The sequence below is a fragment of the Malus sylvestris genome, chromosome 2 (genome assembly GCF_916048215.2).
Source record: "Malus sylvestris chromosome 2, drMalSylv7.2, whole genome shotgun sequence".
Lineage (NCBI taxonomy): Eukaryota > Viridiplantae > Streptophyta > Magnoliopsida > Rosales > Rosaceae > Malus > Malus sylvestris.
In genome coordinates, this window is record NC_062261.1 from 947,342 (window position 1) to 975,278 (window position 27,937).

The 27,937-nt window shown below is 39.5% G+C and overlaps 3 protein-coding genes and 2 long non-coding RNA genes across 8 annotated transcripts; 2 read left to right on the forward strand and 3 right to left on the reverse strand.

Moving 5' to 3' along the window:
• The first annotated feature begins 2,591 nt into the window (after positions 1-2,591).
• Positions 2,592-4,551, forward strand: LOC126614077 (uncharacterized). Its single transcript, XR_007620266.1, has 2 exons — positions 2,592-4,020; positions 4,247-4,551. It is a non-coding gene; the product is annotated as an uncharacterized LOC126614077 (long non-coding RNA).
• Positions 4,552-5,595: 1,044 nt separating this feature from the next.
• Positions 5,596-7,674, reverse strand: LOC126614073 (uncharacterized). Of its 2 annotated transcripts, XR_007620263.1 has the most exons (4): positions 7,449-7,674; positions 7,279-7,347; positions 6,549-6,608; positions 5,596-5,802 (listed from the first exon to the last, which is right to left on the reverse strand). It is a non-coding gene; the product is annotated as an uncharacterized LOC126614073 (long non-coding RNA). The 2 variants fall into 2 exon arrangements; XR_007620262.1 differs by lacking the exon at positions 6,549-6,608.
• A 7,988-nt stretch (positions 7,675-15,662) lies between these two features.
• LOC126614052 (homeobox protein knotted-1-like 3) lies at positions 15,663-19,073 on the forward strand. 2 transcript variants are annotated; one of them, XM_050281691.1, is made up of 6 exons: positions 15,663-16,319; positions 17,283-17,403; positions 18,014-18,204; positions 18,284-18,415; positions 18,511-18,647; positions 18,754-19,073. In XM_050281691.1, exons 1-6 carry the CDS (start codon positions 15,822-15,824, stop codon positions 18,755-18,757), a joined length of 1,083 nt encoding a protein of 360 aa, XP_050137648.1. In that variant the 5' UTR covers positions 15,663-15,821; the 3' UTR covers positions 18,758-19,073. The 2 variants fall into 2 exon arrangements, with proteins under 2 accessions (XP_050137648.1, XP_050137647.1); XM_050281690.1 differs by having other exon boundaries at positions 15,664-16,319; positions 18,746-19,073.
• A 23-nt stretch (positions 19,074-19,096) lies between these two features.
• LOC126587468 (uncharacterized) lies at positions 19,097-19,644 on the reverse strand. The gene is made up of 2 exons (XM_050252554.1): positions 19,233-19,644; positions 19,097-19,113 (listed from the first exon to the last, which is right to left on the reverse strand). Exons 1-2 carry the CDS (start codon positions 19,642-19,644, stop codon positions 19,097-19,099), a joined length of 429 nt encoding a protein of 142 aa, XP_050108511.1.
• Positions 19,645-20,753: 1,109 nt separating this feature from the next.
• Positions 20,754-27,174, reverse strand: LOC126614040 (uncharacterized). 2 transcript variants are annotated; one of them, XM_050281677.1, is made up of 10 exons: positions 26,807-27,174; positions 23,373-26,489; positions 23,106-23,293; positions 22,717-22,788; positions 22,476-22,628; positions 22,213-22,376; positions 21,987-22,134; positions 21,638-21,760; positions 21,436-21,523; positions 20,754-21,325 (listed from the first exon to the last, which is right to left on the reverse strand). In XM_050281677.1, exons 2-10 carry the CDS (start codon positions 26,485-26,487, stop codon positions 21,126-21,128), a joined length of 4,251 nt encoding a protein of 1,416 aa, XP_050137634.1. In that variant the 5' UTR covers positions 26,488-26,489; positions 26,807-27,174; the 3' UTR covers positions 20,754-21,125. The 2 variants fall into 2 exon arrangements, with proteins under 2 accessions (XP_050137634.1, XP_050137635.1); XM_050281678.1 differs by having other exon boundaries at positions 26,786-27,174.
• Between the last annotated feature and the right edge of the window lie 763 nt (positions 27,175-27,937).

Sequence of the window (27,937 nt, forward strand, 5' to 3'; positions counted from 1 at the left end):
CTTTTGGAGATTCTTCGATCTAGATTAAACAATGCATAGGAATTTGGAGAGCCGTTAACATAAAGAAAGACTATCAGTCTTTGAGTGTGTTTAATTACCAAATAGTTAATAAAACCAATACATTATACAATACAATCCAAACACCAACCGACATTTAAGAGAAAATTTTTAATGTGCCAAACACACTACACTAAATATCATAATATAATTAGTTTGATTTTTTTTTTAAATTTCTCATCAATTATAATATTACAGTTAGTGTATTGGAATAACCCTGCACACTAAAAATCTCTCGTATTCTAGGCTGGATGGGATGTTTAGTTGGCTGCACCAACATGTTCAACAAATTAGAAAACAACTTTTATTAAATATTATAACAAAAAGAGGAAAAAGAAAACGAACAAACAGAAGAAATGACACACAAAGTGAAATACCATCCATGTTCTCATGTCCCTCCATCTATGCTTCCCAATCTGTCATTTTAAAATACCTAATTAGAAACACGAAAATAATTTCCGTACTCTAGGTTTTCTCTCCGTACTTTTGTTGTTGTTTTGTTTTTGTCATTAAATTCATCGAAAAGATATGAGGCACCTAAATAAAGAAATAATACTGACGAATGAGGTATTTTTCTCAATCCACTGTATTTTGAGTTCAAATTTAACTATCTTCGTAGGAATGGTTGCGGTTACTTAAATTTTTTTAAAAGTAACTTCTTAAAAAAGTTGGGGTCTTATTTGTGTTTAGTAAGTGAAAGTAGCTTCTTAAAAATTACAAGTCCAAAACAACAGAACGCAAAAGCAGCTCTATACATGCTTCTAAAAAAAAACATTTTTTTTTATCAATAGAGGCAAGTGAACAATATTGAATTTCATATTGACAATTCTACCTTGATTTTTTTTTTTCACTAAAAGCCTTTTTTTTCACAGTTGTTTAGTCTCGTAGCAAAGCAGAAGCAATTTAAAATTTAAAAAAAGAAAGAAAAGAAAACACAACAACCCAAACTGATCTTTAATGTAGCTTAGAATAGTAATATTAGTTGTAATTAAAAAAAATAAAAGGAAGATCCAAAGAACAAAAGGGGAGTTTAGAAAACATTTTCCATTTTGAAAATGTTATCTTGTTCTTGCCGAATGAATATAAGTATTACGAATATGTCGACATTGAAGATGGCTACCACATAAGAATATGACACACACAGAGAGTTTTGTGGTTGTACACCGTGCACACTCCAAATGAGACAACAAGATACAACAAAAAGAAAATCGATCATCATACATTATCTCCTCCAATTGCAGAGGAGATATTTGCCTTTTACGGCGGGTATATTCATTTGTTTAGTATAACATTGATCACGTGACCGAGATATATGTCTGGTGATGGCGAAATCTTTGCCCGCTTGCAGATCTTTATAAGCAACACAACCAAGAAAAGTGTACATTTTTAATTTGTTAGTCCGAAGTACAAACTATAAGCTGCCAATACGCATGCCTTGGTTCCAAAGCTCACAGGCCTTGCCAAAACTAAAACTCAAATAAGTGGTGCTACGAGGAAACATATCATAGGCAAAAGCGTCAAGTACGAGAGTTTACACAGAAAGGTGGAGAACACAAAGGACTACCAAAGTTTCTGTCTATATTCTGTTGAGAATGAATTACACGTTAATGAGAGGAGAGACCTTACATGAACTTATGTAGTGAATAGTAATTGCAACAGTGCATTTCAAGTTTCAATTCCGTAAAGAACTTACGTTTCTACATATATGTGATATCGAAAGTTACTGTGAGAAGTTCACTTACAGATTTGAGTACATATAAGATAGCTGCATTATGTTATCAATTTTTTTTTTTTTTTTTTTTTTTTTGGAAAACACATTATGTTATCAATTTATCACAAAAGATAAAGTCACGATCGAATTTTCAAATTCTTATCGCACAAAGCAACAACACGATCGACATGGAGTCTCGATCCACTGAATGAATTGCGAATACCATATCAGAACATTGTTTCTCAAAATAAATGGAAGCAGGCAGTCAAGATTCGAGATTACAAGGCCGGGATATACAAAAATGACCATGAAAAGGATTGAAGCAATAAAACGGATTGAAGCAGATAGTGTTTACTACCTTACTGATAGTGGTTATTAGTTATTTTCAAGTAATGACAATTCCAATGAGGTAAAGTTGAAAGGCAAAAACGCAAGAGCGAGAGAGGAGGGAGACAGTGACTCCATATTTTACGTCCTAAAGTTACTATTCTACAAGGACGAGAGAGAGATAGAGAGAGAGGACGGTGACGCCGTGCTAAAACGGAGATGTTGTCGCGTAGAAACAGTCAACTAACTCACGCTCATAACAATAGGATTGGTAACAAGATTAGTAAAAAGACGTCATTACGGAGAAAAACTATGTTAAAGTCGTAGAAACAGTCAACTAAGCTTAAGTAAGAAAATCGTTTTGTCTAAACTCTCCCTCTCTCTCTCTCTAAAGCATGTGTTCGAGAAGCTGATTTTTTCAAGAAAAACCAACTGCCTTGTTGAATAACTACTTTGACAAGGCCTCATGAAAAACAAAAGCTGAAAAAGAATAATGATTCCCAAGAACGACCACCATTGCTAAGCTTCTCTTGAGTTCAACGGCGTAGCGAAGCTAACAAAACTTCTACTCTTGGTTACTCCTACACTACCGTGAAGAAACACCCCTCCGTGTTCTATATAAGCATGTAACAGAAGCACTTCAAAGACACACATATGTAGAAAAAGGAAGCACACTTTTTCAAAAGCTTAATTGGCACATACATACTTACACTTGCGTTTTCACTAAAGCTTAGGAGAGGAGAGGTGGGAGGGATGATCCTTGGGATAGCGGCAATGATGCTTCAATGCGTGATTGAAGTAAGTTTATCAATTCAGGACATGGAGATTGAGAACAGGCCATACCACCGCAATTGCAGCTGCGCGCTGCACAACTTGAAGGGTATTTGCTCTTGCCCTCCAAAAACGATTGTTTCATTCCCCAAGAAACAGCCTTGTTGTTCTCGATGGCTCATCAGTACGGAACAAAGAAGACCCGAACGTGCTGTATCATGTCACGGACAAGATTTAGAGAGCTTGTCACAGCAGAGCAACAAGGAAAAGGTCAGCAACTGAAAAGTAACATCTTTAATTTATTTGTTTCGCTCTATATCTAGACATCCAGGTCACCTGGAGAGCTTGAGATAAAACCGTCTGGAAAGAGGCATTTGTTTATTTGAATCCTCCCAATCACCCCCCAAACACCTTTTTATTTACGCCACAAATTGCACACAAAGAATACTACTTGTACAACAACCAAGCCTTATCTCATTAAACGGGGTGGGCTGTATGAATCATTGAATGCCACTGCACTCAGTCTTGTGCCAAATCTTTCTTTAGCTACAAGTGTCAAGTACTCCATATCCTTTCTTATAATCTCTTTCTGAGTCTTCCGTTAGCTACAAATATTCCATTTATACAGATAAAGTCTATAGACTCTACACCAAGTTGGTAAGTCATCATATCAAAACAATCAGATTATAAATTTAGGACAGGAAAAAACAAACACGCCTGTCTTGATATCGAAAAACTCTTCTCATGAGGAGCCATGGAAGCTAAGCTCATTCTTCGTCCTTCCTACTCCAGAGTGGGAGCGATGAGATGAATGTTTCGATACCTAATTGAAATATCACCAACACAAGATAAAAAAGAAAAAAATAAATTGTAGCCACGCCCCTGATTGCTCGATTCATATCTTCCTCTAATCTGCAGCAGTACTGCGTCACTAATTAGTGCATGAAACATTAGTTCATCACTAGAAAATATAATCATAATTCATACATTTAGTGCATCACTCAAAGAAATAATTATACATTTAGTTCAGCGCTAAGTAAGCTCTGGCAGTTGAGCAACTAACGACGGATAGGCTGGGGCGACAGACTGGAGTTGCAAAATGTCATCTGCAAGCTAAAAGCTCACCTGACAAAGGAAACCTTCTGGCTTTTCCGGTAAGTGCTTATTTCTCTGAAACTTTCCTGGTCGTGTACAAGATATTTAGTTTGGATTCATATCAGTGTGATACAATTGGCAAAGGCAAAGAAACTTAAGCACATACACAAGCAAGATATGAATTATAAAGAAGACATGAATATCTGACACATCACAAACCTTCTAAGTTAAACATAAGAAGCTGAACTAAATACATGAAGTGGTAACTTATGTTATGTCTTACAGGTTTCGTCATTGGAAGAATTTTTTTCGTTTCATTGGGTCAGAGTACGAGAGTTCAATTGGTAAGGGAAGAGAACCGTCCTACTGGTGGAAGCGGAACTCCTCCTACTTTATCATACCCAGGACCCAGCAGACCTAGCAAGCCTTGACTCAAAACCCTAGCAACCCTTTACTTTGACTACATAAAAAGGAGTTCGGAAAGAAAGCTGCAATCAATAGGATATTTCTAATTCTCTCTTCCCGAATGTAAGAACGTGAAATTTTATGGGTTAAAAACTTGAAGTAAGGAGTTGTTGAAAATCTTAAAACGGAAAGGAATTTTGACTCTATTGGATTAAGAAAATAATTTACTCCATCCTTCAAATACTAGAATGAATATCCGACGAAGTAAAACCATCTTTATCAAGATGATAATTTGAACGGGTGATTCATGAATGCAGCCGGGTTGGACCGGTCAATAACTCGAAGGCGTTTAATTTCCATCGAACATCTATGAGGAGTTGGCAAATCTCCCCCGAACCTCTTTGAGGGGTTTGTAAATTTCCACCGAACCTCTACGAGGCATTTGGAAATTTCAACGAACCTGATCCAGCGTAATATCTTTAGTTTCTCACCTATAAACAACTAACATTGCATATAGCCTTTAAATCTATATGTTAATTTGCTCTTCAAATTTAAATTTCTAGACTCTTTTTTTTTTCAAAAAATAAGTCCTTAAATCTACTTTTGCAAGTCACGTAATTCCTGAAGAACAAAAAAGTCACGTAATTAAATTTCTAGACTTTTTTTTTTCATCAGCAGCCTGTGTCACATCCCGGTCCGGGGTCCACCACATCCCAAGCCCGCTCTACAGCCGTAGCACGATATTGTCCACTTTGGGCTCCGACTACGCTCTCACAGTTTTGTTTCTGGGAACTCACACGAGAACTTCCCAGTGGGTCACCCATCATGGGAATGATCTCGCACGCTACTCGCTTAACTTCGGAAACCCGAAGTCAGTGAGCTCCTAAAAAGTCTCGTGCTAGGTAGAGATAAGAATATAGATATAAGGCTTACATGATCCATTCCCTGGGCGATGTGGGATGTTACAATTCACCCCCCTTAGGGGCCCGACATCCTCGTCGGCACACTTCCGGCCAGAGATGACACACTTCTGGCCAGAGATTGGCTATGATACCAAATTGTCACATCCCGGCCCAGGCCCCCACCACATCCCAGGCTCAACTCCACCGTAGCACGATATTGTCCGCTTTGGGTGACACGCCCCGACCCTGATATTCCTCGAAATACAAGGATAGACACGTGCTGGCCGACACCCAAGGGTGACGAAAGCCATTAATTGATACAAAAGCTAAGAATAAGAAATAAATAAGGGTTATGAATTTAAAAACAATGAGTTAATAATTTAGGAACGTGTTCAGAACATAAAACTAAACCTAATGACTAAAAGAATTGAGATAAAATTGAATGAATAAAGAAGTGGGTCCTACATCGAGAGGATCCGAAGATGCTGCTGCGGAAGTGCCTTCACGCCGAGATTTGGTGCCTTGATCTAAATCCTGAATGGGGGCGTAAAACAAAGGTGAGTGAACCAAGTTCATATATATAATAATAAAATAGTTATCAAAGTAATAACCCCCACAGTTTAATAATGAAAACTACTAGCATAATAAGTGATGGATTTAACAAAATCCTAGCATGCCAAAAATATCTCAAAAGCCATATCACGGAAATCAAAACAGTAAACGTCTCATAAATCGTCTCGTAAACGCGGTGTGCTGCTAGTAAGATCACCGAATAAATATAACTCTCGGCCCAATGCCTGCACCTAAGTCTCTGCGCCTGTAGCCAGAGATAACTACCACCCGGCCCAATGCCTCTTCATGTCCCTCAGCCCGTAGCTAGGGATTATTTCTCCCGGCCTAAATGCCAACACCAATTCCTCGCCCCAGGCGGCATAGTGTCTACTAGGTACGCACAAAATGTTACGCCTCTCGTAAATACCACTTCATAGCGTAGGTTACCGATCATCGTCTACACTATAAAGAGGGGTTCAAAAACATGTTCTAGCATCCTATCGTCATCTATCAGATAGTCTACCAGTTCATGGTTTTTATAGAAAATACGATATATTAAAATATAGCTCAATATAGGCTAACAATTAATTCCTCACCAAAACACGAGACGATAATCAATATATTAAATCAACAGGCTTCACATAAATCAAATCATAAATTCGTAGGCATGCTAATCATTTATGCAATTAAATTATCAAATCATGTAATTTTAGAAGGGGTCCACTCACAATACTTAGTTGCCAAAAGCTACGCCAATAGCGAAAACGGAAACGTCACAATAATTGCCCCTAAGCACATTAAAGAGTCCAATAAATAAAACTATAGAATAGCAATTGAATTTGGGAAAACGGACATTGGAAATGGGTTCAGAACGTCGAATTACCTTAAGAAGGGTCCCGGACGAAAACCCGAAAAGTCGACCCTAAAGTCAACGTTGACTGGGGGTCAACTGTCAAACTAGGTCAAACGGGTTTTAGGCTTGAATCCGGATTAGGGTTTAGGTTAAATAGGATTAGGATCTGTTGGGTTTTGGGTTTTCTAAGGTTTTTGGGTTTTGGATAGGCCTAGGAATAAAAAGGGTTAGGGTGAAAATGGGTGGTTTGGGCTTAAGCCCAAAACCACACACACACACGGGCTGCAAGCACACAGCCCACACCCACCAAAACCGGCCCTAAGGCCTCACAAAATAAAAGGCTGGGCTTGAGCCTTTTAACAAAAACCGGCCCAAGGCCATTTAATAAGGCCTGAGGCCTTTGGGGGGGGGGGTTTAACGGGCTTAAGGCCCAAGGGGAAGGGAAAGGGAAGGCCGGATGGCCTTGGTTTTGCCGAGAGAGAAGGCCGGAGATTCGGCCGGAAAACCACCTAACTTTAAACGGCTATAACTTTATCACTACTCAACGAAATCAAGCAAGACAAAAACGAAAGTTGTAGCCCTTGAAGAGACGAAGAGAATGATACCTCACACGACATCTAACTCGCAGTGGTTTGGCCGGAAAATGCCTCGAAAGCCGTCGGACCCGTCGGAAACTGGGTAAGATTCAAATGAGTATAACTTCTTCAATACTCAATGAAATTGGGTGAAACGAAAAGGAAAGTTATAGTACTCGACGAGACGAAAAGATTGATACCTTGCACGCCGGCCAACTCGCCGTGGTTTGGCCGGAAATGGCCTCGAAAGGAGCGGTGCTCGCCGGAGCTTACTCCGTGCCGTCGAACTCGCAGGGCAGGGTCCGGGGTTCGTTGCGAGCCTGGGATAGCTGAGAGGGAGAGAGCTAAGGGAGAGTTACGGGGGAGAGAGACGAAGAAGAAGGAAGAGAGAGATGGGAGGCTGGGGACAGAAATCAGGGGTGGTCCCCTTGGCTCACCAATTAAGACTAAAAATATTTTTAAAAAATGGGGTGGGGTGTTTCATTGGATCCCGACCACGCCCTCAGAGTTTTGTTTCTGAGAACTCAGACGAGAACTTCACAGTGGGTCGCCCATCATGAGAGCCCCGACCATACCCTCATGGTTTTGTTTCTGAGAACTCAGACGAGAACTTCACAGTAGGTCACCCATCATGAGAATGCTCTCGCCCGCTACTCGCTTAACTTCGGAGTTCCGATGGAACCCGATGTCAGTGAGCTCCTAAAAGGTCTCGTGCTAGGAAGATATAAGAATATACATATAAGGCTTACAAGATTCATTCCTCTGGACGATGTGGGATGTTACAGCTTAATCATACTTTCACACTTAATATTTCATCTCTAAACTCTAACGGTGATGATAAATAACTTATCAAATAAATAACTTGAAAGACAGATGGCTAAATTGAAGGTTTGAGCTTTTTCCCGAGTATTTAATTTCAACACTCCATTTTTCTCCTCTGCATTTCTCTAGTTTAGTGTCTGCAGGAAGTGCCTTCCGATGGTTCAGAAAGCACTTTCTACGAGTCAATTACTTTAGGAAGTACTTCCCGATACTACATAAAGCATTTCCAAATATGCATTTTCAGTTGCTTCTTTAAGCACTTGTAGTTTAATAAAAAATTCAATGTGTCTAGGATAAAAGTACTTGTAGCAGAAGCGCTTGTAAACAAAAAATGCTTGCTCGAGAAGCAATCCGAAATGAGCCCTTTATCACACAAACAAATGAAGGACTCCTTTAGCAGAAAACAAGATTGCGGAAAACATTTCCCATTAATTTTGGTCTGCTTTGTTTAGGTATGGATGTTGTGACGACCAAAGCTGCCATACCGACCTACAGGCCTTCGGAGAATATACAGCAATTCAACGATTTCGCCGAGTTTTTTGGTGACGGGAGAGCTGGGAATGCTCGAGCTCTGTGGAACAAGCCTCTCAAAACCGTTTATATCAGCGGTTGAGGTGAGCTCAAGGTGGCAAAGCCTTCCCTTTCTCCTAGTCTCCCTTGATCATTTTACTTACATTGCATTTGCATATAATTTATATAACTGTTCATATTGTTCAGTTCACATATTCAATATTTTTGTTAAGAGCCGTTTGAAGTTATAATTGTACGTAAACCTTGTTTCTGCAAAGATTTTGTAATGAGAACGTACTGCTGCTTAAGTTGTGCTTCATGTGTTTCGGTGAGAGCCTTCTAACATTATGGAAGCCTCCCTTTCTTGTCTTAGATAGGAGGGAAACTTACCTACTACAATGAGGTGATAGTGGCAGTATTGCAAGCCTATCAGGCCTTGTCGTGTGTTTTAACATTTTTACTGTGACGATGCGTGATTGGCCTAAGATACCACCGCATCCTACCTAGTTAGGCAACATAGCATAATGAACATTACTAATAAGAACAAAGAAGCATCGGTCTATGTTATAGTTTGAAGATACCTTAGATGCTATTGTTTACACCAACTTCATATTGGTTAGTTGTAGAGTTATGATATCCACATATCATTTTTACCTCCCGCACATTCTTCTCAATTTTCTGTTGTCGGCTTGAGTGAAATGAAAAAGATTAAATGACATAAATTAATAAGGGGTATGTAAGAAGTAATTGGATTGAGCAACGCCAATGGTATGTATGAAATGTATGTACGTATGCATGAAATGCATCTACATACAAAAACATTACTTCCCAATTGGGTAGTGATGTTCGCACTTCCGTTTTCTCTTTTTGCAAATGCTGGAAATATCGGACTTGGAATTGGATCTGTTTTTGGGCCTCAACCCGGTCCATTGCAGCAAATAGAAAAGGAAACTTCATGTAAGTTGGGCTTGGCCCTTCAAGGATAAGGAATCAGTTCGTCAATTGGCGCAAAAAAAAAAAAAAAAAAAAAAAAGGAGACTTCATGTAAGTTGGGCTTGGCCCTTCAAGGATAAGGAATCAGTTCGTCAATTGGCGCAAAAAAAAAAAAAAAAAAAAAAAAGAAGGAGACTTCATGTAAGTTGGGCTTGGCTCTTCAAGGATAAGGAATCAGTTCGTCAATTGGCGCCAAAAAAAAAAAAAAAAAAAAAAAAAGAGGAAAAAGAAAAGAAAAGAAGGTGAAAAAGAAACAAGTGATGTTTATAAAGGTAGGTGAATTGGGAGGAGGATTCTCTCGGTGGACCCATCTCAAACTTCTACGAACTTCTTCCACTGAATGGAAAGGACACCTTGGGCCCCGCAGTAGGAAGGCCCATTGGAAAACGACGAATATGTAGCCCTTCTCTCTTTCGGCCCAATAGGGCGCAAGCAAATAGGGAGGGTGGGAACCACGAGCAGCCGCACGTGAAGGGGTCCTGCAGCGACTTCAGCCGCTAGCGCCAAATTCAATCTGACGACCGATCATCTACCACTGTTGTTTCTCCTCCTGCAGGTGGTCCCCACCACCTCCCTTCTGCTGCTGTACGAACAGGATTCTCAGACTGTGCGGCGGGTATTCCCAGGTGGTCCATAAAACGTAGGGACGACATGTGTGCTCGTACGGGTTTGAGGTCACTGTGCGTAGGGTAAGGACTAACTGACGACCCTCTTGAGGAGGACGTCCGAAAAGCGAAGGTCATTGCTTGGGGAGTGTGGTAAACTGTCCCTCCCGTGTAATCAGTGTCGTTACATACACCGATCAAATCTAACGACTTCCCCGACATCTGTCAACCATAGCCACATTTGCACGCTCTTTGAATTTTGATTTATTATAAGGATTTTTTTAAAGAACTTCAACGAACAGTTATTGTTACTGTTCATTTTAACGAGAAATTATATTTTTACATTAAAAAGTCAATCTTGGTATTATTTATTTTACTTTTTTTTTGTTATTATTGTTAAAATTTAAAGCTTTCAAGCATTTTTTTCATTAATTTTCCTAATTTTTTAACGAAGATTGAAATTTAAAATAAATGTGGTGTTAGATTACATATTTATTATAATCCCTTGATGAGTCCTTAATTTTAAATAATCAATGTGCATTTTATTTAATGTCTTCCATTAAATATTTAAATTTATTAATAAACAAATTTTTATTTATTTTTTGACCAAAAAAAGTTTTTTTTTTTAATTTATTAATTTTATTTAACATTCTTCAAACTTGAAAGACTCAATTAATGTACCTAAGGTCTCGTTTGGCAGCTGGAACTGTACTGACTATTTATATCGGATATGATAAATAACCACCGGATAGTACTGATTAAATTAGTCAGACATTTGATGCAGTATCGGACTAAGTTTTCCTTCACTGCAATTTCAGTCAAGAACCTCTCTGCAAATACACCATGTTTCTTTGCAAGACCCAGTTACAGAAGAAGCCCAGAAACATATTAACTAAACAAAAATCCACAAACTACCAGAATAATTGATTCATGTTCGTCGGAAAAACAAGAACATAGGGAAGGCCAATGGTTGGGCGCACGATTGGTGAATATATATATTTTTTTATCTCCTCTTTGCTGCAGATTCAGATGGGGTATTTGTAACATATAGAATTCCAATAAATACAACCCCACGATTGGTGAATTAGTGCTGCTATTTTGGGTCAATGGTGATTTGGCCAACGGTGAAGAACAGAGGGAGGCGGAAGAACAGAGGGAGCGGCAGAACCTGGGAAGACGAAGAAAAATGAAAAGACGAAGTGGGATTCAAACGAAGAAGAAAGAACTTGAGAAGGTGAACCTGGGATTCGAGAGAGCAAGAGTGCGTCTGGAGAGGAATGAGAGAGCGACAAATTTCAGCCTGACTAAATTGTACTGTGGTTTTGGACGGTATAAGCAAGCGGGTAAAGACAAGATAAAAAAGGTGGGCCTGAGTTATTTAATCCAATGGCTATTTAATCTAAACGGACACCAAACATCGTACTTCGTATTATTAGTACTATCCGGTACCTTATACGGTGTGCCAAATAGGGCCTAAATGTTAGTACCAAAATGTATTATATTGAACTAATGTATTTAAATGTTAGTACCGAAATGTATGTACTGAATTATATGCACCGAAATGTATTATATTAAATTAATATACCTAAATGTGGGTACTGAAATGTATGCACCGAAATGTATTCATACTGGTTAGTTGTAGAGCTGTGATGATATCTACATATCCTTTGTACCTCCCACACATTCCCCTCGATTTTCCGCTGTCGAATTGAGTGAAATGAAAAAGATTAAATGACATAAATTAATAAGGAGTGTGTAAGAAGTAACTGGATAGCGCAATGCCAATTGTATGTATGAAATGTATGTACGTATCCATGAAATGCATCTACATACAAAAACATTACTTCCCAATTGGGTAGTGATGTTCTCACTTCTGTTTCAGCAAATAGAAAAGGAGGCTTCATGTAAGTTGGGCTTGGCCCTTCAAGGATAAGTAATCAGTTCGTCAGTCGGCAAAATAATTTAGAAAAAAAATATAAATAAAAAGTGAAAAAAGAAAAGAGTGAGGTTTATGAAGGTAGATGAATTGGTCGGACAAGATCCGAAGACAAACAAACGTACGGTCTGGATTGGGTGGACCCATCTCAAACTTCTACGAACTTCTTCTGTCTCAATGGAAAGGACACCTTGGGCCCCGTAGTCGCAAGGCCCAAGGGAAATCTACGAACGACGAAGATGTAGCCCTTCTCTCTTTCGGCCCAATAGGGCGCACGCAAATAGGGAAGGTGGGGACCACGAACAGCCGCGCGTGAAGGAGTCCTGCAGTGACTTCAGCCGCTAGCGCCAAATTCAATCTTACGGCCGATTAGCTATCACTCCTGTGTCCCTCCTGCAGGTGGTCCCCACCACCTCCCTTCTGCTGCTGCTTTTTTGTACAGCTGTACGAACAGGATTCTCCGACGATGGGGCGTGTATTCCCAGGTGGTCCATGAAACCTAGGGACGACACGTGTGCTCGTACGGGTTTGAGGTCAGTGGACAGGGTAAGGACCAACCGACGAACCTCTGAAGAGGACGTCCGAAAGCGAACGTCATTGATTGGGGAGTTTGGTAAACTGTCCCTCCCGGGTAATCAGAGACCGATCAAATCTAACGACTTCCCCCACATCTGTCAACCATACCCACATTTGCACGCTCCTTGATTTTTTATTTATTATATTATCCCCTTCTTAAATCTAGTTTCCAACCGACGAGAAAAATTTAAGTAGGACAACTTAAACCAGTTTAACAGTTAAGCACTCTCACGAAACAATAAAGTTCTACCGCATTCGGATATCATCCGGCTTCGTACAGGGTGCAACCTTTAAACCACCCATCTCACTTCTTTTCAATGTGATCTTATCAACGGTCTGATCATACTTTTATATTTAATATTTTATCTCTAAAGTCTAACGGTGGTGATAAATAACTTATCAAATAAATAACTTGAAAGACCGATGGCTAAATTGAGGGTGCATAATCGTTGCATGTATTTTACGACTAATGATGATGAATCTCGCTAATTATTGCATAAAAAAGTGTCTTCATAATCTTAAATTTATGATCACATGTTCCATCTTTACTAAATAATTAGACATTAGTTACCCTACACAATAGTTACGTCATTGTGATATTTTATGAATGTGTTCGATGTGCTCATCACGTTTTTTCACAATAAATTAGACTCGTATTAGTGCCTAATCACTATCCATTAAGTAATTATGCCTACATTCATACGGTTCAAAAAATCCTTACCAAGATCAACCTAATTGGGTTGAAATCCACTCACCACCTATGTGGGTAAATCATATAAATATGAGTTTAATTCGGTCCGAAATTATTAACATCTTGAAAAACATATACTTGCGTCGAGTCAAACACGTAATCTCGAGTATAGACATAATTGACATAATTGCCCCACCACAATCTTATCGTTTGAGTTCACACGAATTACTCTAATATATAAGCTAAACCATGAACTCATCATGTGAATTTATTAAATAGATTGGCAGATATTGGATATATTTTTCAGTGTGTCTAAAGTACAAAGTAAAACATCACATGTTATTATATAATTAGTTGGATGTTTGAAAAAAAAAAACTTTCCTCTAATTATGTAATGACATGTAATGTTATGACTCGTATTCCGAATACAGTCAGAAATCTATCCAAGATATTGCCATAAGATTTGTTGTGATTGAATATTTCATTGAGTGACATCTTGGTATTTTGTCTTGACCTTAAAAACTTCCATTTGTCAAGCGTATCTCAAGCATTAAAGCACAAGAAAAGAAAAGTTGCTCCTTCCCTTCCATACTTTCCTTTTACTTTCTTGTCGACCAACTTCTTCATTTTTATGTCTTTTTAAAACATATATTGTTGAAAATATTAAACATCTCGAATCAGAAAATTAACAAAATTAAATATGATGAGCGTGGTTTATTTCTCGCTACATCGAGTTTTTAGTGATAAAATTTTCACACTTAAAAATGATAAGATGCGAGTTGAGGAACAATATCAGTGTAGTTAATAATTAATCGCTAACACATCTTTTAAAAATATAGACAAGTGTAATTTCAATGTCTATATTCCCTCCACCATACCAACAGCTGGAACTTCTACCAAAGTCATTTAAGAAACTTCTTACACACCTGAAAATTATAAGATTCGAGTTGAGGAACAATATCTATGTAGTTAGTAATGAATCGCTGCCACATTTTTTTTAATATATAGACACGTATGTTTTCAATGTCTATAGTCCTTCCACCATGCCAACAGCTGCACGTTCTGTCGAAATCATATAAGAAACTTCTTGCAACAATACAAAATCTATGTGTTTGTGCGTATATATATGGCTCCAAGAGGTTGGTAATTGTTTAAATATCTTATTTAGATATTATTTTGTTAGGGCAAGGCAAATAGTTTAGTGGAAGAGACAAGAGGGAAAGCCCCAAGGGTTGAAGTAGGAAGCAATCATACCCCACAATACCACCAAACGGTCCAAACACTCCAAACCAAAATAAATGAATCAATATATCCTATGTCCATTTCACCACTCTACGTTTTGTTTTTGTTTTTTAGCAAACGTTATTGTCTGCACTAAGGGAGTAAAAGAGCGAGCTAAGCCTCATAATAGGTTAGCAATAATATGGTTCAAATTTACCTTTGGCGAGATTCAAACCTAAGACCTCTCACTTACAAGTAAAAGAGAATACCACTATAATGAATTGAAAGATTTTATTATTTAACCGAGGTTATTATCTTAGTACACTGACCCAAGTTGGGGCTGAAAATTTTGATTATGACCGCGAACATTCATTTATTGAGATTTTATTGTAATGCTTCTTTACCTTTCTCACACTACCACTCAACCATTCTATGTTCCTCACTTCTCCCAGTACTAAAAAATAAATAAATTCAGACAAACGTTATGCAAGACAACTTGATCAACTGGACAGTCACGCTCTCACAATGAAACATACTCTAAATTAGTTGGCTACAATTCGGCCCGACGCATATGTAACTTTCAAAGAAAGCATTCACGTGTAATGTATGGGTGACCTGACCAGTTAATCAGAAGAACCTTTGAACACTTTCTCATTAGATTAGTTTTTTTTTTTTTTGTCATAAGATTAATCGATACATATGCTATAACTTAAGTAGAACAATAACATCGAGTAACTTGTGCGCGATGATCACAAAAACTTTCGAGTATGTGTCACACGATGAAATATATACTAATAAAAGTGTTAGGTACTTGGTTTTAGATTGTGCCTAGGATGCGCCTGTGTACCTTTATCCACATTTATGGCTACAGGCTACAGCTACACTTGCTGCAAATCTAGAAGTCTAGAATTCTTATTACAATCATAAATAATCAATCTTTGTCTTACTACTTCGCCACGTGTCCATCAATCTGGCCGTCCAATTGTCTTCCTCGGTCCTCACGCAACCAAAAGTCGTCTTCTCCGTCACTCTGTGCAGACAGTAGGACTCCTCCTTGCTTAATAACACATTCAAGTTTCAAACTTTCAACAAACCCCACCTTCTTTCTTGACTCAAAAGCCGCTTTTGGCTTTTCCAAGCCTCGCTTTTCCTATATGCACTGAAAAAGCCATAAGCTTTAAGCTCTTCTCTCTGATTTCTCACAATTCAACTCGCAAAAATGGCGTTTCATCACCAGCAGCAGCAGACCCCTCACGGAATGGCGTTCCACTCCTTCGCGGAGGACCAGCCGCCGCTCTCCGGAGCTCTGACGTGGCTCAACAACGCAGCTTTCCGCCAGCAGAACACCAGCTTCGGCGGCCTCCACGACGCGGGGAGAAACGACGACGTGGTCATATCGCCGTCCGGGAAGAGCAGCAGCTGCAGCGATCGGAACCGGAGGGAGATAAGCGGTTACGACGGCGGAGAAGAGGAGGAGGGGGAAGACGAGCTGGAGTGCGAGAGCGCGAGGTTCAAGGCCGACATCGTGGGACATCCTCTGTATGAGCAGCTTGTGTCGGCGCACGTGTCGTGCTTGAGGATCGCTACGCCGGTCGATCAGCTGCCAAGGATCGATGAGAAGCTCTTGCAGTCGCAGCGGGTGGTCGACAACTACTCGGCGCTCCGAGCCAATGGGGATGTTGGAGTCATGGATGAGAAAGAACTTGATTTGTTCATGGTTAGCACTAATTAAATCTTAATTAATTTTTAATTCCATATTATTGAAAGTTTAAAACATTTTTAATTTCTGGATATTTTTAGAGTGTCGTGTAATTAGTTGAGGTGGCAGTGAAGAATCATGTTGCTTAATTCTCTAATTATTCCACTTTACAAGTGCTTTGGAGAATCTTAATCCTTTAATTAGTAGTTTGATTAGTGGCATGTCTTGGAATTAGAATTTGTTCTGCAAATCAATCTCTCCAATTTCTTTATAATTTCTACTATAATATTAAGTCTAAACATTTAGGTATGTATCCAGACAATCGAATCCTGGTGCGTAGTCTTGCTCGCCTAATCCGCTGACGCCTAGTTCTTCCTTTGCTGTTCTCTTTCTTCTGTAAATAAATTTAGGCTTTTTAGCCAAAATGTTCTTGAGATTTGCAAAACACATTACTTTGGTCTCTGAGATTGAAAATCAATAGAAATGGTCCTGAGATTATTCACCATCCATTATTTTGGTTATTCCGTTAAAAATTCCGTTAAGTGTTTAGGAGCTCTTGGCTCGAAGTTTAAGCAATTTTCAAAGCTTTGTAACTCAATCTCAGGAACCAAAATGATGTTTTATGCAAACCTCGGACCATTTTAGCTAAAAAGCTATAAATTTACGTACTTTATAAAAGTCACATTGTAATTTTGTAACAATCGAATCCTGGTGCGTAGTCTTGCTCGCCTAATCCGCTGACGCCTAGTTCTTCCTTTGCTGTTCTCTTTCTTCTATAAATAAATTTAGGCTTTTTAGCTAAAATGTTCTTGAGATTTGCAAAACACATAAATTTATGTACTTTATAAAAGTCACATTGTAATTTTGTAACAAAATGCTTTGGTTACGATGTTGGTTGAGGGTCTAACATAACGAGATGTTCATAATTTTGTTAAACTTTCGGTTTTCGTCATCTGATCTTTGCTCGTTGTGATTTTGTAGACGAATTATGTTCTTTTGCTTTGCTCCTTCAAAGAACAACTGCAGCAGCATGTCCGAGTTCACGCAATGGAAGCAGTGATGGCTTGTTGGGAGCTTGATCAGTCTCTGCAAAGCTTAACAGGTAATTTTTGTTTCTTTAGTTTCGATCGTCCCATAAATCTTGATCCTTTCCTCCCCATTTCGCTGCCTTTATCCGAAAAGTAGGAGACAGGGAAAAAGGACAAGAACATGAATGTTACTTCCCATGTGCTAAACTGTTTTTGGTGTGTCCTAAATGTGAGCATCGTTTATATAAGGCTGCCTAATAGTTGTTCTTTTATTGCCCTTCCCCCGAAAAAACTATGTTTAACTCTACGTGTTTAGATATCTGCGAAAAGAGGGATTTTGCAATAGCGAAACCATCAAAACCATCGACATTGTTTCCATTGTTATCGTGAATCCTGAGGTTGAGTTTGAGGTTGATGTCAGTGTCGCGCTGTTAAAGACTTCATCGGTGTGAAGAGGAAAGACGAGGGCAGAAGTTGCACTGACTTAAGTTTTTTTTTTTTCGTTGAGTCTTTTAGCTTTGATTAGTGTCATCACTTTGGATTGCCTGTCTCTATAAATTCGGATATAGGATAAGACATCTTGTGTAGTGTCGTCAGTTGTTATTGCTCGTTTTTGGTTGCTGATCGTGATCAACATTTGTTTATGGATGGTTTACAGTTAAATATTTTAAGCTGCTTTCACAGGTGTATCCACGGGTGAAGGAACGGGTGCTACCATGTCCGATGATGATGACCAGTTAGATAGCGACATCAACTCCTATGATGGAAGTCTGGACGGGCCAGACACCATGGGATTTGGCCCTCTTGTTCCGACTGAAAGTGAGAGGTCCTTAATGGAGCGCGTAAGGCAGGAACTGAAGCATGAACTGAAACAGGTACAAACTATAGACTTACAGCGTATATATACATTTTCGGTGTGGACAATTAGTGTAGCTGATAACCTCTGCTTATTAGGGTTACAAGGAAAAGATCGTCGACATTAGAGAGGAAATTCTGCGCAAGAGAAGAGCGGGGAAACTGCCAGGTGACACAACTTCTGTCTTAAAATCTTGGTGGCAATCGCATTCCAAGTGGCCTTACCCGACAGTGAGTTTGAACTTTGTTATAATCCCCTTGAAGCTTTCAGTTTAGCAGATTCTTTTGTAATAGCTACTAATTAAGACGCTCTTTCACTTCGATAGGAGGAAGACAAGGCCAGATTGGTGCAGGAAACAGGCTTGCAGTTGAAACAGATCAATAACTGGTTTATTAATCAAAGAAAAAGGAATTGGCACAGCAACATTTCATCGACTTCCGTTCTCAAGAGCAAACGCAAGAGGTAGGATTACGATTAACATAATATGGTTGTTTTTTCGAGTTAATTTGTTTCGTAAACTTCATATAAACTTGTCTCAATTTGTAATTTGGAAAAAAAAGTAATGCAGGTGACATGAACAACCAACGATTGAAGTAAATGTCATGATTTTAGTCGAAAATCTAGCAACAGAGAGCAAGGAATTTAATATTTCTCGTACAGTAAAAGCTTCAAGCCTTCAAATGGTATGCTGCCCATCTTTGGATCGATCGCTTCGAGTCTGAGGCACCCCGACACTATCCATGTCTTATAGTACCATAATATCATCAAACTCTAAGCATGTAACACGAAAAACTCGAACCAGGTAGCCTTAATGTACTACGTTTCAGTGGATCTATGTAGATTTTTTGTATACCGATCGCATATTAAATAAAACGCTTGCTTTCTATACATATTTTTATGAATGAGAATGTCTATGAAGAATGTGAATCTGTAATTTTAAGGCAAAAAATACAACTGAAAAAAGAATACAGATTGTTCTGTTTCTTACAGTGCAAGAAAACCTATCGAAAAAGGAAACAAGGCAGCACAGACGACACTGAATCCGACCTCTGGATTCTACGAAAGCTGATTCATCGGTCCTGCGAACCTCTCTGCCTAAGGAACCATCTTCATTGGTAAAAGGGTCAGCGAACCTGCTGAAGCCAAGAGCAGCATCGGCTTCTCTGCCAACACCTTCGTCGAAATTGAGAGCGTAACTATCAATGTCGTACGACGTTGCTTTCTTTTGCTTCTTGTTTCGGCACAACCTATTCTTAGCCTCTGTCAGCTTCTTCTTCCACCATGTTGTCTCCTTGAGCCGGCCTCCGCCTTCTTGCTGCACCAAGTGTTGGCGTTCGTGACCATTGTTGTTGCGTGATCCGGAAGTCCTAAAACAACCACGAAAACCGCAAGAAGACGTAGGAGAAGTAGAAACATCCATATCTGTTTTGTGTTCGCGAAGTGAACCGTGGTTTGACATGAGCACGGTTGGTCTAGAGAGCGCGAGAATCTGTGTTGAGAGACTTGGAGCAGAAGGGTGTTAATTTATAGGGGAGGGGAAGGGAAGGGAAAGGGATACAAGAGAAAAAGGAAACAGGAAATATGTACACACACACACACACACACACACACACACATATATATATGGAAGGAAAGAGTTGATCAATACTTAAGATCTATAGATTTTCGAGGAAAGATTTGATAGGGTGGTGTAGATTTGTGGAAACAAAACAGGGAATTCCTAATGCAAATCTTAGAGGGATTTCAAAATGCCGGGAACACAGAACGAAACACTACATCTCATTATACAATTGGAATGACACTTGAAAAAAACTTTCTCCAATAATAAAATGACGTGTGATATTCTGTCCTGTGTTCCAAACATATTGAAAAATCTCTCCAAATCTTCAACATTCCCCGCCACAGTTGATATGCTCACCAACGCGGTGCCTTAAACATTCCCCGCCACAACCCACACGCCCTAAGAGACGACGACTTGCTATTGGTCAAAACAAAAGAAACGAAGACAGACCCCAAACATGTGGAGTGCCACCGTGGTATTTTGGATCGATAATGTAATATTATGGCATTTTAATTTGTTCTACATCGTTTTATTATTTTGGAATGTCATGGTGGCGTAAACAAATGCAAGGAAGTATCTGTATCCCCCATAAGAAGTAAACAATATTGACAAAATGTCATGTTAAAAATAACTACACATAATATGCGATTGGAGGAGTTCTTCTGTCTGGACCATGTGGTTGACCGGCCAAATACTCATCAGATGGGACAAGAAGGGGATGAGTAGGCCCAAAATACAAAAGGAGTGGACCTATATTCTCATGTAATTGACTTAAAATATCGTTACAGTGACATTTCTGTTGTAGGTAAGTTTTTCTCAAAATTTTGTAATCGAAACCAAAACGTTTCTATTAAGCTTTGGCGTGGTAGTATTTTAGATGTTACTGACAATCTAAGTGATCTTAATGTCCAATTCTGAAGTTCAATTTAGAGTCTTCATTAGACAATTATACTTTATGGATCTCATTTTTCAGTGCAACTGCAAATAGCCAAGTAACTTCCCAACACTTTAACAAGGTTTAATCTTTGTTTCGATTACGACTCGGGCCAATCGAACATGTTCCATTTAACCCTAATATGTTACCAGTGTACAAAGTGACGAAACAACAACAAAGCCTTATCCCGACAAAGATTAAGCTTCGATACAATCCAATGATAAGTGCTTGTACTGAAGTTGGTTCAAAGGTAAAACCTATATGAGTTGAGACTTTTATAAGACCAATATGTTTCTATAAAACAATAAAACAACTTCCCCATCACTATAAAGCAAAGCAAATATTAAGTTTATCTTCCAAGGGCTCGAAACACAAAGGTACCGGTGCCGACGCCGGCGAGACATCGACGATGAAGCAACTTCTAAGATCATTTTCGAGCCTGAGACTATGTTGCCGAGGGTTGCTGCGGTTGGGTCTGTCCTTTAGGAGGAACCTTTGCTGCCATGGAGCGTAATCCGTTCGCAATTTCAGTGAAACTCAGCCTCTCGGACGGCTCTGATGACCAGCATCTCTCCATCAGTGACTTCCATTCAGGATCGCAAGAGTCCGGTATTGGTGGCCGCAATGTGTTGCTCACAATACCACCTGCATTAACATATGAACAGCGGGATATCAGCATCTCCGAATCTGAGTAAAACCTCAAGGCGCCGAGCATTGTTAACAAGTGCGAAGTTGTATTGAGCAGTAGAAGATACCTATGATAGCACCATAGTGCAAATCCGCATATGGTTCGTCTCCAGTGAGCAGCTCCCACAACATGATACCGAAAGAAAACACATCGACCTATTGTATGCAACAAAAGAGGAGGGTAAAGAGCTAAGGATTAAAAACAGGTCTAAGAAGTGAGTCGCAATCATTTGAGACGATTTAGAATAAATTAAATAAGAAAGCACAAACCTTCTCAGAAACAAGGCTACTGCTACCATTCAACAGCTCCGGTGCCATCCATGGAAGTGTTCCCCGCACACCACCGGAGATCAGCGTTTGACATTTCACCTTAGATAGGCCCAAATCACCGACCTGGCATCAGAAAGAAACCAGTGAACACAATATTCTAAACACGTAAACGAATTACAGTATGTTACATAAGAAGCATCTTATAAAGCATGTCAATGAAAAATGTGCGTTTTTGAATAAAGATGCTGCATTTTAAACAAGTATGTGGCTTATATAAGAAACGAAAGATCAAATCTACCACAAAACGAACCAGAATATGCGAATGCAAGGAGCAAAATAAAGTCACTACCTTGCATATTGGGCGGTGTGGATCTCGAAGATTGACAAGTAAGTTGTCACTTTTCAAATCAAAGTGTACTATCTTCTTTTCATGCAGGTACTCCATTCCGAATGCCACATCCATTGCAATCATGAGGCGCTTGCGCCTGTCCAAACTCCTGATAAAATTAAATCTGTGTCAGATTTTTATCCCAATTGAAAATTACGGACAACAAAATGCCAAGCAAATACATTACTTCTCATTTTTCTGCAAGGCATTTCTCAGAGAGCCGTTAACCATATATTCTGTCACTGTTGCCACAGAACCTCCGGGTCCGTCAAGCACAATCCCATAGAAAGCTACCACATTGGGGTGGTGCAAGTCAGCAAGCTTGATAGCCTCATTCCAGAAATCATCTCTCTGTTTGAATACATAAACCACAACATACGAATTAAGTAAAAGAGTTATGAATGAATGAAAGCTAAAAGTTTTAGAAACTAGTGTAACAAAAAGACAAACCATGCGCTCTTGTTCTGAAGGCTTCCCGGAAAAACACCTATCATTGATTCTTTTGATTGCAACATCAGTGCCCCTCCATTTTCCATGATAAACGGTACCAAAAGTTCCAGAACCTAATTCTCTCATCTCTTCAAGGTCACTGTTCTTTATAATCTGCCAAAAGAAAAAGAAATCGGTCAATGGTACATGGTAATATCACAACATCACAATACATACATATTAATGGAAACCAAATTTTCACCTGCAACCGGCCTAGGCCATCTGCTACTGGAAAACCAAGATTTGGCTTATCTGCAAAGTTGGATTTGACATCCTAAAATAGGAAGCGGAAGTTAGAAGATAAACAACAGGAGAGCCTAGAATATTTTTTCAGAGAGGGAGAGAACACGTACAAATAAAAAAAAAAAGTTGTACCCAGTGCACAAGGCTCCCGCTTTACGCAGGGTCTGGGAGAGGTGAATGTCGGCTAGCCTTACCCCCATTTATGGAGAGGCTGCTCCCAAGTCTCGAACCCGAGACCTACTGCTCATGGGCGAAGGCACTTGCCATCGCACCAAGTGCGACCTCTTAGAGAACACGTACAAATAATAAAAAAAATTCACACATGTACATATATGAATTCTTAAATACCTCACTTTCTGTTCTGTTTTGCATCCCTGCAGCATTGTTTTGAACCTCTTCATTTCGATTGGTTTCATAAGCAGACTCATTTTTATCATGCAAGTAAGAATCTGATGGCGTAGATGACTGAAAAACACAAGCAGCTACTCCCTCAGCAACAGCTTGAAGTTCTTGCTTTATTTGTTCTTCTGCTGATCCTACGACAAAGAAGCAAAATAATAAGAAAAGTTCATATGAAATAATTAACTTATCTAGAAAGATCATCACTTAACTAACCTTTGGACGACGGGGCATGCTCTGAACTAAGATCCCTGTTCAAATTGCCTGGTGGCTGTTGACCTCCATCGTCCATTCGCATTTCTGTATATGGTTCTTTTCTCAATTGTATTTTGGTTGGCTTAGGAGGCAATTGAGTATCCTGGCACAAACTCCAAGGATCTTGATTGCTGAACAGTGAGTTTGAGGAGTCCTGGGCACCAAAACCATTCGAGGTAATACCTTCCCTCTCGTTAGATACCATCTTGGGCTGCAATCTCATATTCTCATCCTTCCATTCAGGAGGAGGTTGAATTCCACCAGTGAGATGGGTCAAAACAACAGGGGTTCCATAATTAGATTCGTAAGAATCACAAGGATATATTCCAACTCTTGATTGCAGATAAGCTTCAGGATTTCCCCATATAGATTGTTTTCCTAAATCATAGAATTCTGCTGGCTGTGAACTATACCCATGTGAGACTTCGGCAGAGGGAGAAGCTAGTACTTCGGTCGGGTTAAAGTGATTCCTGCCTAATTTGTCAACGAGGTTATCCACAGCCACCTCTCTACCCCCAACTTGTGCTGTTTTGTGATCAACGTTGTCTTCCATTCTAGGTATATCCCAAGGTGATTTACCATGCTCCTTGTTAACATAAATCTCAGTGGGATTTATCCTGAGTGTTTCCATCCTCCCGTCGATTTGTCTCAAATTATCATATGCAGTTGGAGATTCACGAACCAGGCATTCTGAAGTTTCAACAGGTGCGCCTCCAACAAGAGGTACATCTTGATTAAAAGGATCGTTACGTAAATTTTCCTGTTTAACCTGGTAATGAAATGGTGTTGGATGTTGTTGAACAACATCGTCTTGACAACGCTGAGGAATACTGACCATGAATGCACCATTTGGTGATTGCACATCACCTCCTCTCTGGATAACGCCCTGTGGAGATGAAATCTGAGAGAGGCCAGTCACATCTGAATGAGATGTTACGAGAAGAGGATCTACTGGAATTTGAACCCTAGGTCGAGCCTCAACTCCTTGGCCAAAATTACCTTCTCCCTTGCTCATCGGCTGAGCTCGCAAATTCTCCTCCAGCCGAGGACCATAATAAGTTGGACTTGCATCAGATACCGGGCTTCCGCCAATGTCTCTCTGAACCTGTACCACAGTATCAGAATGTGCATGAGGCAATGCTATCTGACACATATAACAGTCCTGGAACTTTGTGGACTTCTTGGGATACACTTCCTGTTGGTGAGATTTCAATGCATCATGGTAAATCACATGCTCCGGTGATTGAACTTGATGCCATCCGTAAGCACTTCCTGCTGTTGTTGAGGGTACTTGAACCTGATAGGAATTATAGCTTTGTTCAGCAGGAAGCTGGACAACCTTGGGAACAAAGGTACTCTCGCCTACATACTTATCCAACCGAGTCTGTTGTGGATGGATCAATGGCTGAAGCACACTTGGTCTTATATTAACATGAGAAGACGAGGGAGTCATTGTCATGTGCACTGCAGGAATGAAGTGATGCGGGGTGATGCCAGCAATACTATCACCGTATTGCTGTTTGGTGAATACAGGACCAGCAGTTCCCAATAGGTGAGGACTTGGGAAACCCATCTGAGGAGGAAGCTGGATATGGTCTGACCGTGTCACAACCTCTTGGCGAGGACCAACATAAGTTTGCAGATAAGGAGCAGTAGATGAAATGCCAATTCCAGGTTGCGGCTGTGATACTGTAACAGGCACAGATGTTTCTAATTCACCTTCCGGATGAGAAGATGGTGTTTGGGGAGGCCCAGACTTAACCACAGGAATGACCAATGGAATTGTAGAAACTTCAGAATAAATTGCAGGCTTAGGATCCACAAATACCAGCCTTGTACTAGCATCATGAGAAGTAGATGAATCCCCTTTCGGTGATAACTTGCCCGGTGATGGAAGTCCAGTATTGTCCCCCTGACCAGGAACTGAGTTATCAACAACATCAGTCCCACTAAAATCAGAATTTTGAGTTGAAGTTGCACTTGCATTGCTCTCCTTCCTCACGATACCAACACTCACCCCATCCATAATCCCATTGACAGCATCAACATATCTCTGCTCACTATTATGTAAATCCCCAATTTGTACGACACCAGATGGATCAACTTCAGAAGCAGAAAACAAAAATACCCTCAACTTTGCTGAACCATCTGGAGATCTCTCGACCAACTTCCCATATTCATCCTTCATATTGTCAAGATCATCAGCACATGAAACCGACACCAGTGCATCGAGATCCTCATCGGGGAGCTGGTATTTAATGACCACAGATTGCCCATATGTATCCACCATCTTCTGCACTAGCTCATTGAAGCTCACATCTCTCCGAACACTAATAATCCTTGTCTGCCCTCCAACATACCTCAACATTCCATCACTTGGTCTGGGCAAAATCTTTCCGCCAAAGCTGCACAGAAGCTTTATTTTCTTCCCATACACAGAATCTTCCCCACCGTCATCACTTGCTTGTTCAGTCCCACTGCCACGACTGCCCAAATTGGCATTATAACCATATCCCGATGTCAAATCATTCCCAGTCTGATCAGCAACATTGCCACTGACCTTATTGCCTAAATTGGGATTATAACCGAACCCAGCTGCCATATCATTAACTCCATGATCTAGACCACTGCCAGCACTCCTATTAAACATATTCGAACTACAGTCAGAAGGCCTAGAAGCAGTTGTTGTAGTATCAGAGCTTACAAGATCAACATCATTTCCGCCGACCCGACTGCCCAAATTAGGACTGTAACCAATTCCAACACCAACGGCAGGGTTCACACCTGGATGCCCCACCGGCACAGCAATGCGGGGGCCAGGGAACCACGGGGGCACCCCCGACACGGCATTTCCATACCCTAGGCCAACATGCCCAGCCTCCGAGGCAACCGGTGCTTGGTAAAAAACAGGTATTGAATGAGGGCTATTAACTTCACGAACTGGGTGGCTGGGGAAAAATCCATCAGGGTTTCGAGCAGCTGTAGTAGCCTGCGCAATGCGGGGTTCTTCGGCCACAGTTCGAGCTACATTTAACTGTCTCAGTTCTTTGGGAAACGAATTTTGATCAAACGCCATATCTACAATTAATTAAAAAAAATTTCAAAATTCAATCAAGGGTCTGCAAAATCAATCCTAAATAAGAAAACCCACGATCCAAATTCGATAAAGCTAAAATCTTTTCATCTGGATTGCGATAAAGCTAAGGTCTTTTCATCTGGGATTTTCATTTTGTTAATTCTAATTTAAGTACTGAAGCTTTTCTATATCATCTGCTATAAACCCTAGCCAGATTGCACCAAACTATAACAAAATTTTACAGCTTTATATCCAAAACAGGGGACAATAAACACAAATAATTGAACAAAAAACACACACACACAGAGAGATTAAGTACCAGATTGAAACGTTGGCGTTTGGAGGAGAGAGAGAGTGTGTGGAAGAGATAAGATGGAGGAGAAGAAAAAACACAGAGAGAGAGAGAGTCCGAGTCGGTGGAGTGCAGTTTCCAAACTCCGAAGGAATCAAAGCTCACAGTGACAAGCGTCCCCTTAGCAGCTCCTTGGCACTTTCTCGCTCTAAAAATCTGGTCCTTTTATTGTTCCATCCATCGTTGAATATTTTCCGTGGTGGGATTTTATTTTCTCGGGAAAATGATGTGTTTGTGAGGAAAATGGCAGAGTGGCTGAAGAGAAAAATTATGGTTTTTGGTTTGAAGTCTTGGAGAAGAGAGAAGAGAGAAGGTGACGGGGGAAGCCACGTGGAATGTTTCATGCAAGATTATGATTTATCAGTAAAAAAGTGTAGTATTATGTGTTGTTGTTGGGAACCTAGGAGTACTTTATTTTTGATAGTGACATATGCAAATAATATATAAACATATATATATATATATATATTTTTTTTTTTTTGAATTTAATGGCCTTGTCGAGGATTCTTTAATATGTCGAAAATATAATCTGGTATATTAAGTATTATGATACAAATAATTAAATATTTAAAAATATTTTAACTATTAATATAATGAGACTTGATATACCAAATTATATATTTAGTGGGCTTAAAAATTTATCGACATTGTGGCAAGGTAGGAGAAGACAAATACAAAACTAAAATCTTGGACGGTCCTTCAAATACTACATTAAATTATACTATGCATACAACATATTATTTAATTAATAATTTATGATAGAATTGTTGGTAGTAATTTCGTATCTACTTATGGTTACTTATTTTAACTGCAATCATGCCATTTTAATCACAACTTAATTGAAGCCTTAACTTCTTATTTTTGTTCGTGATCAATCTTTAATTACTTTGATCGCATGATCATGGTCAATAAATCATGATTGTTTTACTAATTAGGGTTTCAATCGTTCAATTTTATTTAATTTTTTGTTAATACAAAAAGTAATGAATATTAAACACATGCCATTAGAAAATTAAAAAAAGATAAATATAAGTTATGAGTTTATGTTAAAGCATTACCACTGTTTTAAAAATTCTGCCTAGTGCTATCAAGGTCCTG

Bases quoted from the DNA above. Each gene is read 5' to 3' on its own strand.
- LOC126614052 (XM_050281690.1), top strand. From the start codon at position 15,822: ATGGCGTTTCATCACCAGCAGCAGCAGACCCCTCACGGAATGGCGTTC. The intron at 16,320-17,282 runs GTTAGCACTAAT...GTGATTTTGTAG, and splicing joins AAGAACTTGATTTGTTCATG to ACGAATTATGTTCTTTTGCT. The intron at 18,416-18,510 runs GTGAGTTTGAAC...TCACTTCGATAG, and splicing joins CCAAGTGGCCTTACCCGACA to GAGGAAGACAAGGCCAGATT.
- LOC126587468 (XM_050252554.1), bottom strand. From the start codon at position 19,644: ATGTCAAACCACGGTTCACTTCGCGAACACAAAACAGATATGGATGTT.
- LOC126614040 (XM_050281677.1), bottom strand. From the start codon at position 26,487: ATGGCGTTTGATCAAAATTCGTTTCCCAAAGAACTGAGACAGTTAAAT. The intron at 23,294-23,372 runs GTTAGTTAAGTG...TCTTTGTCGTAG, and splicing joins GCATGCCCCGTCGTCCAAAG to GATCAGCAGAAGAACAAATA. The intron at 21,326-21,435 runs GTATCTTCTACT...ATGTTAATGCAG, and splicing joins GCACTATGGTGCTATCATAG to GTGGTATTGTGAGCAACACA.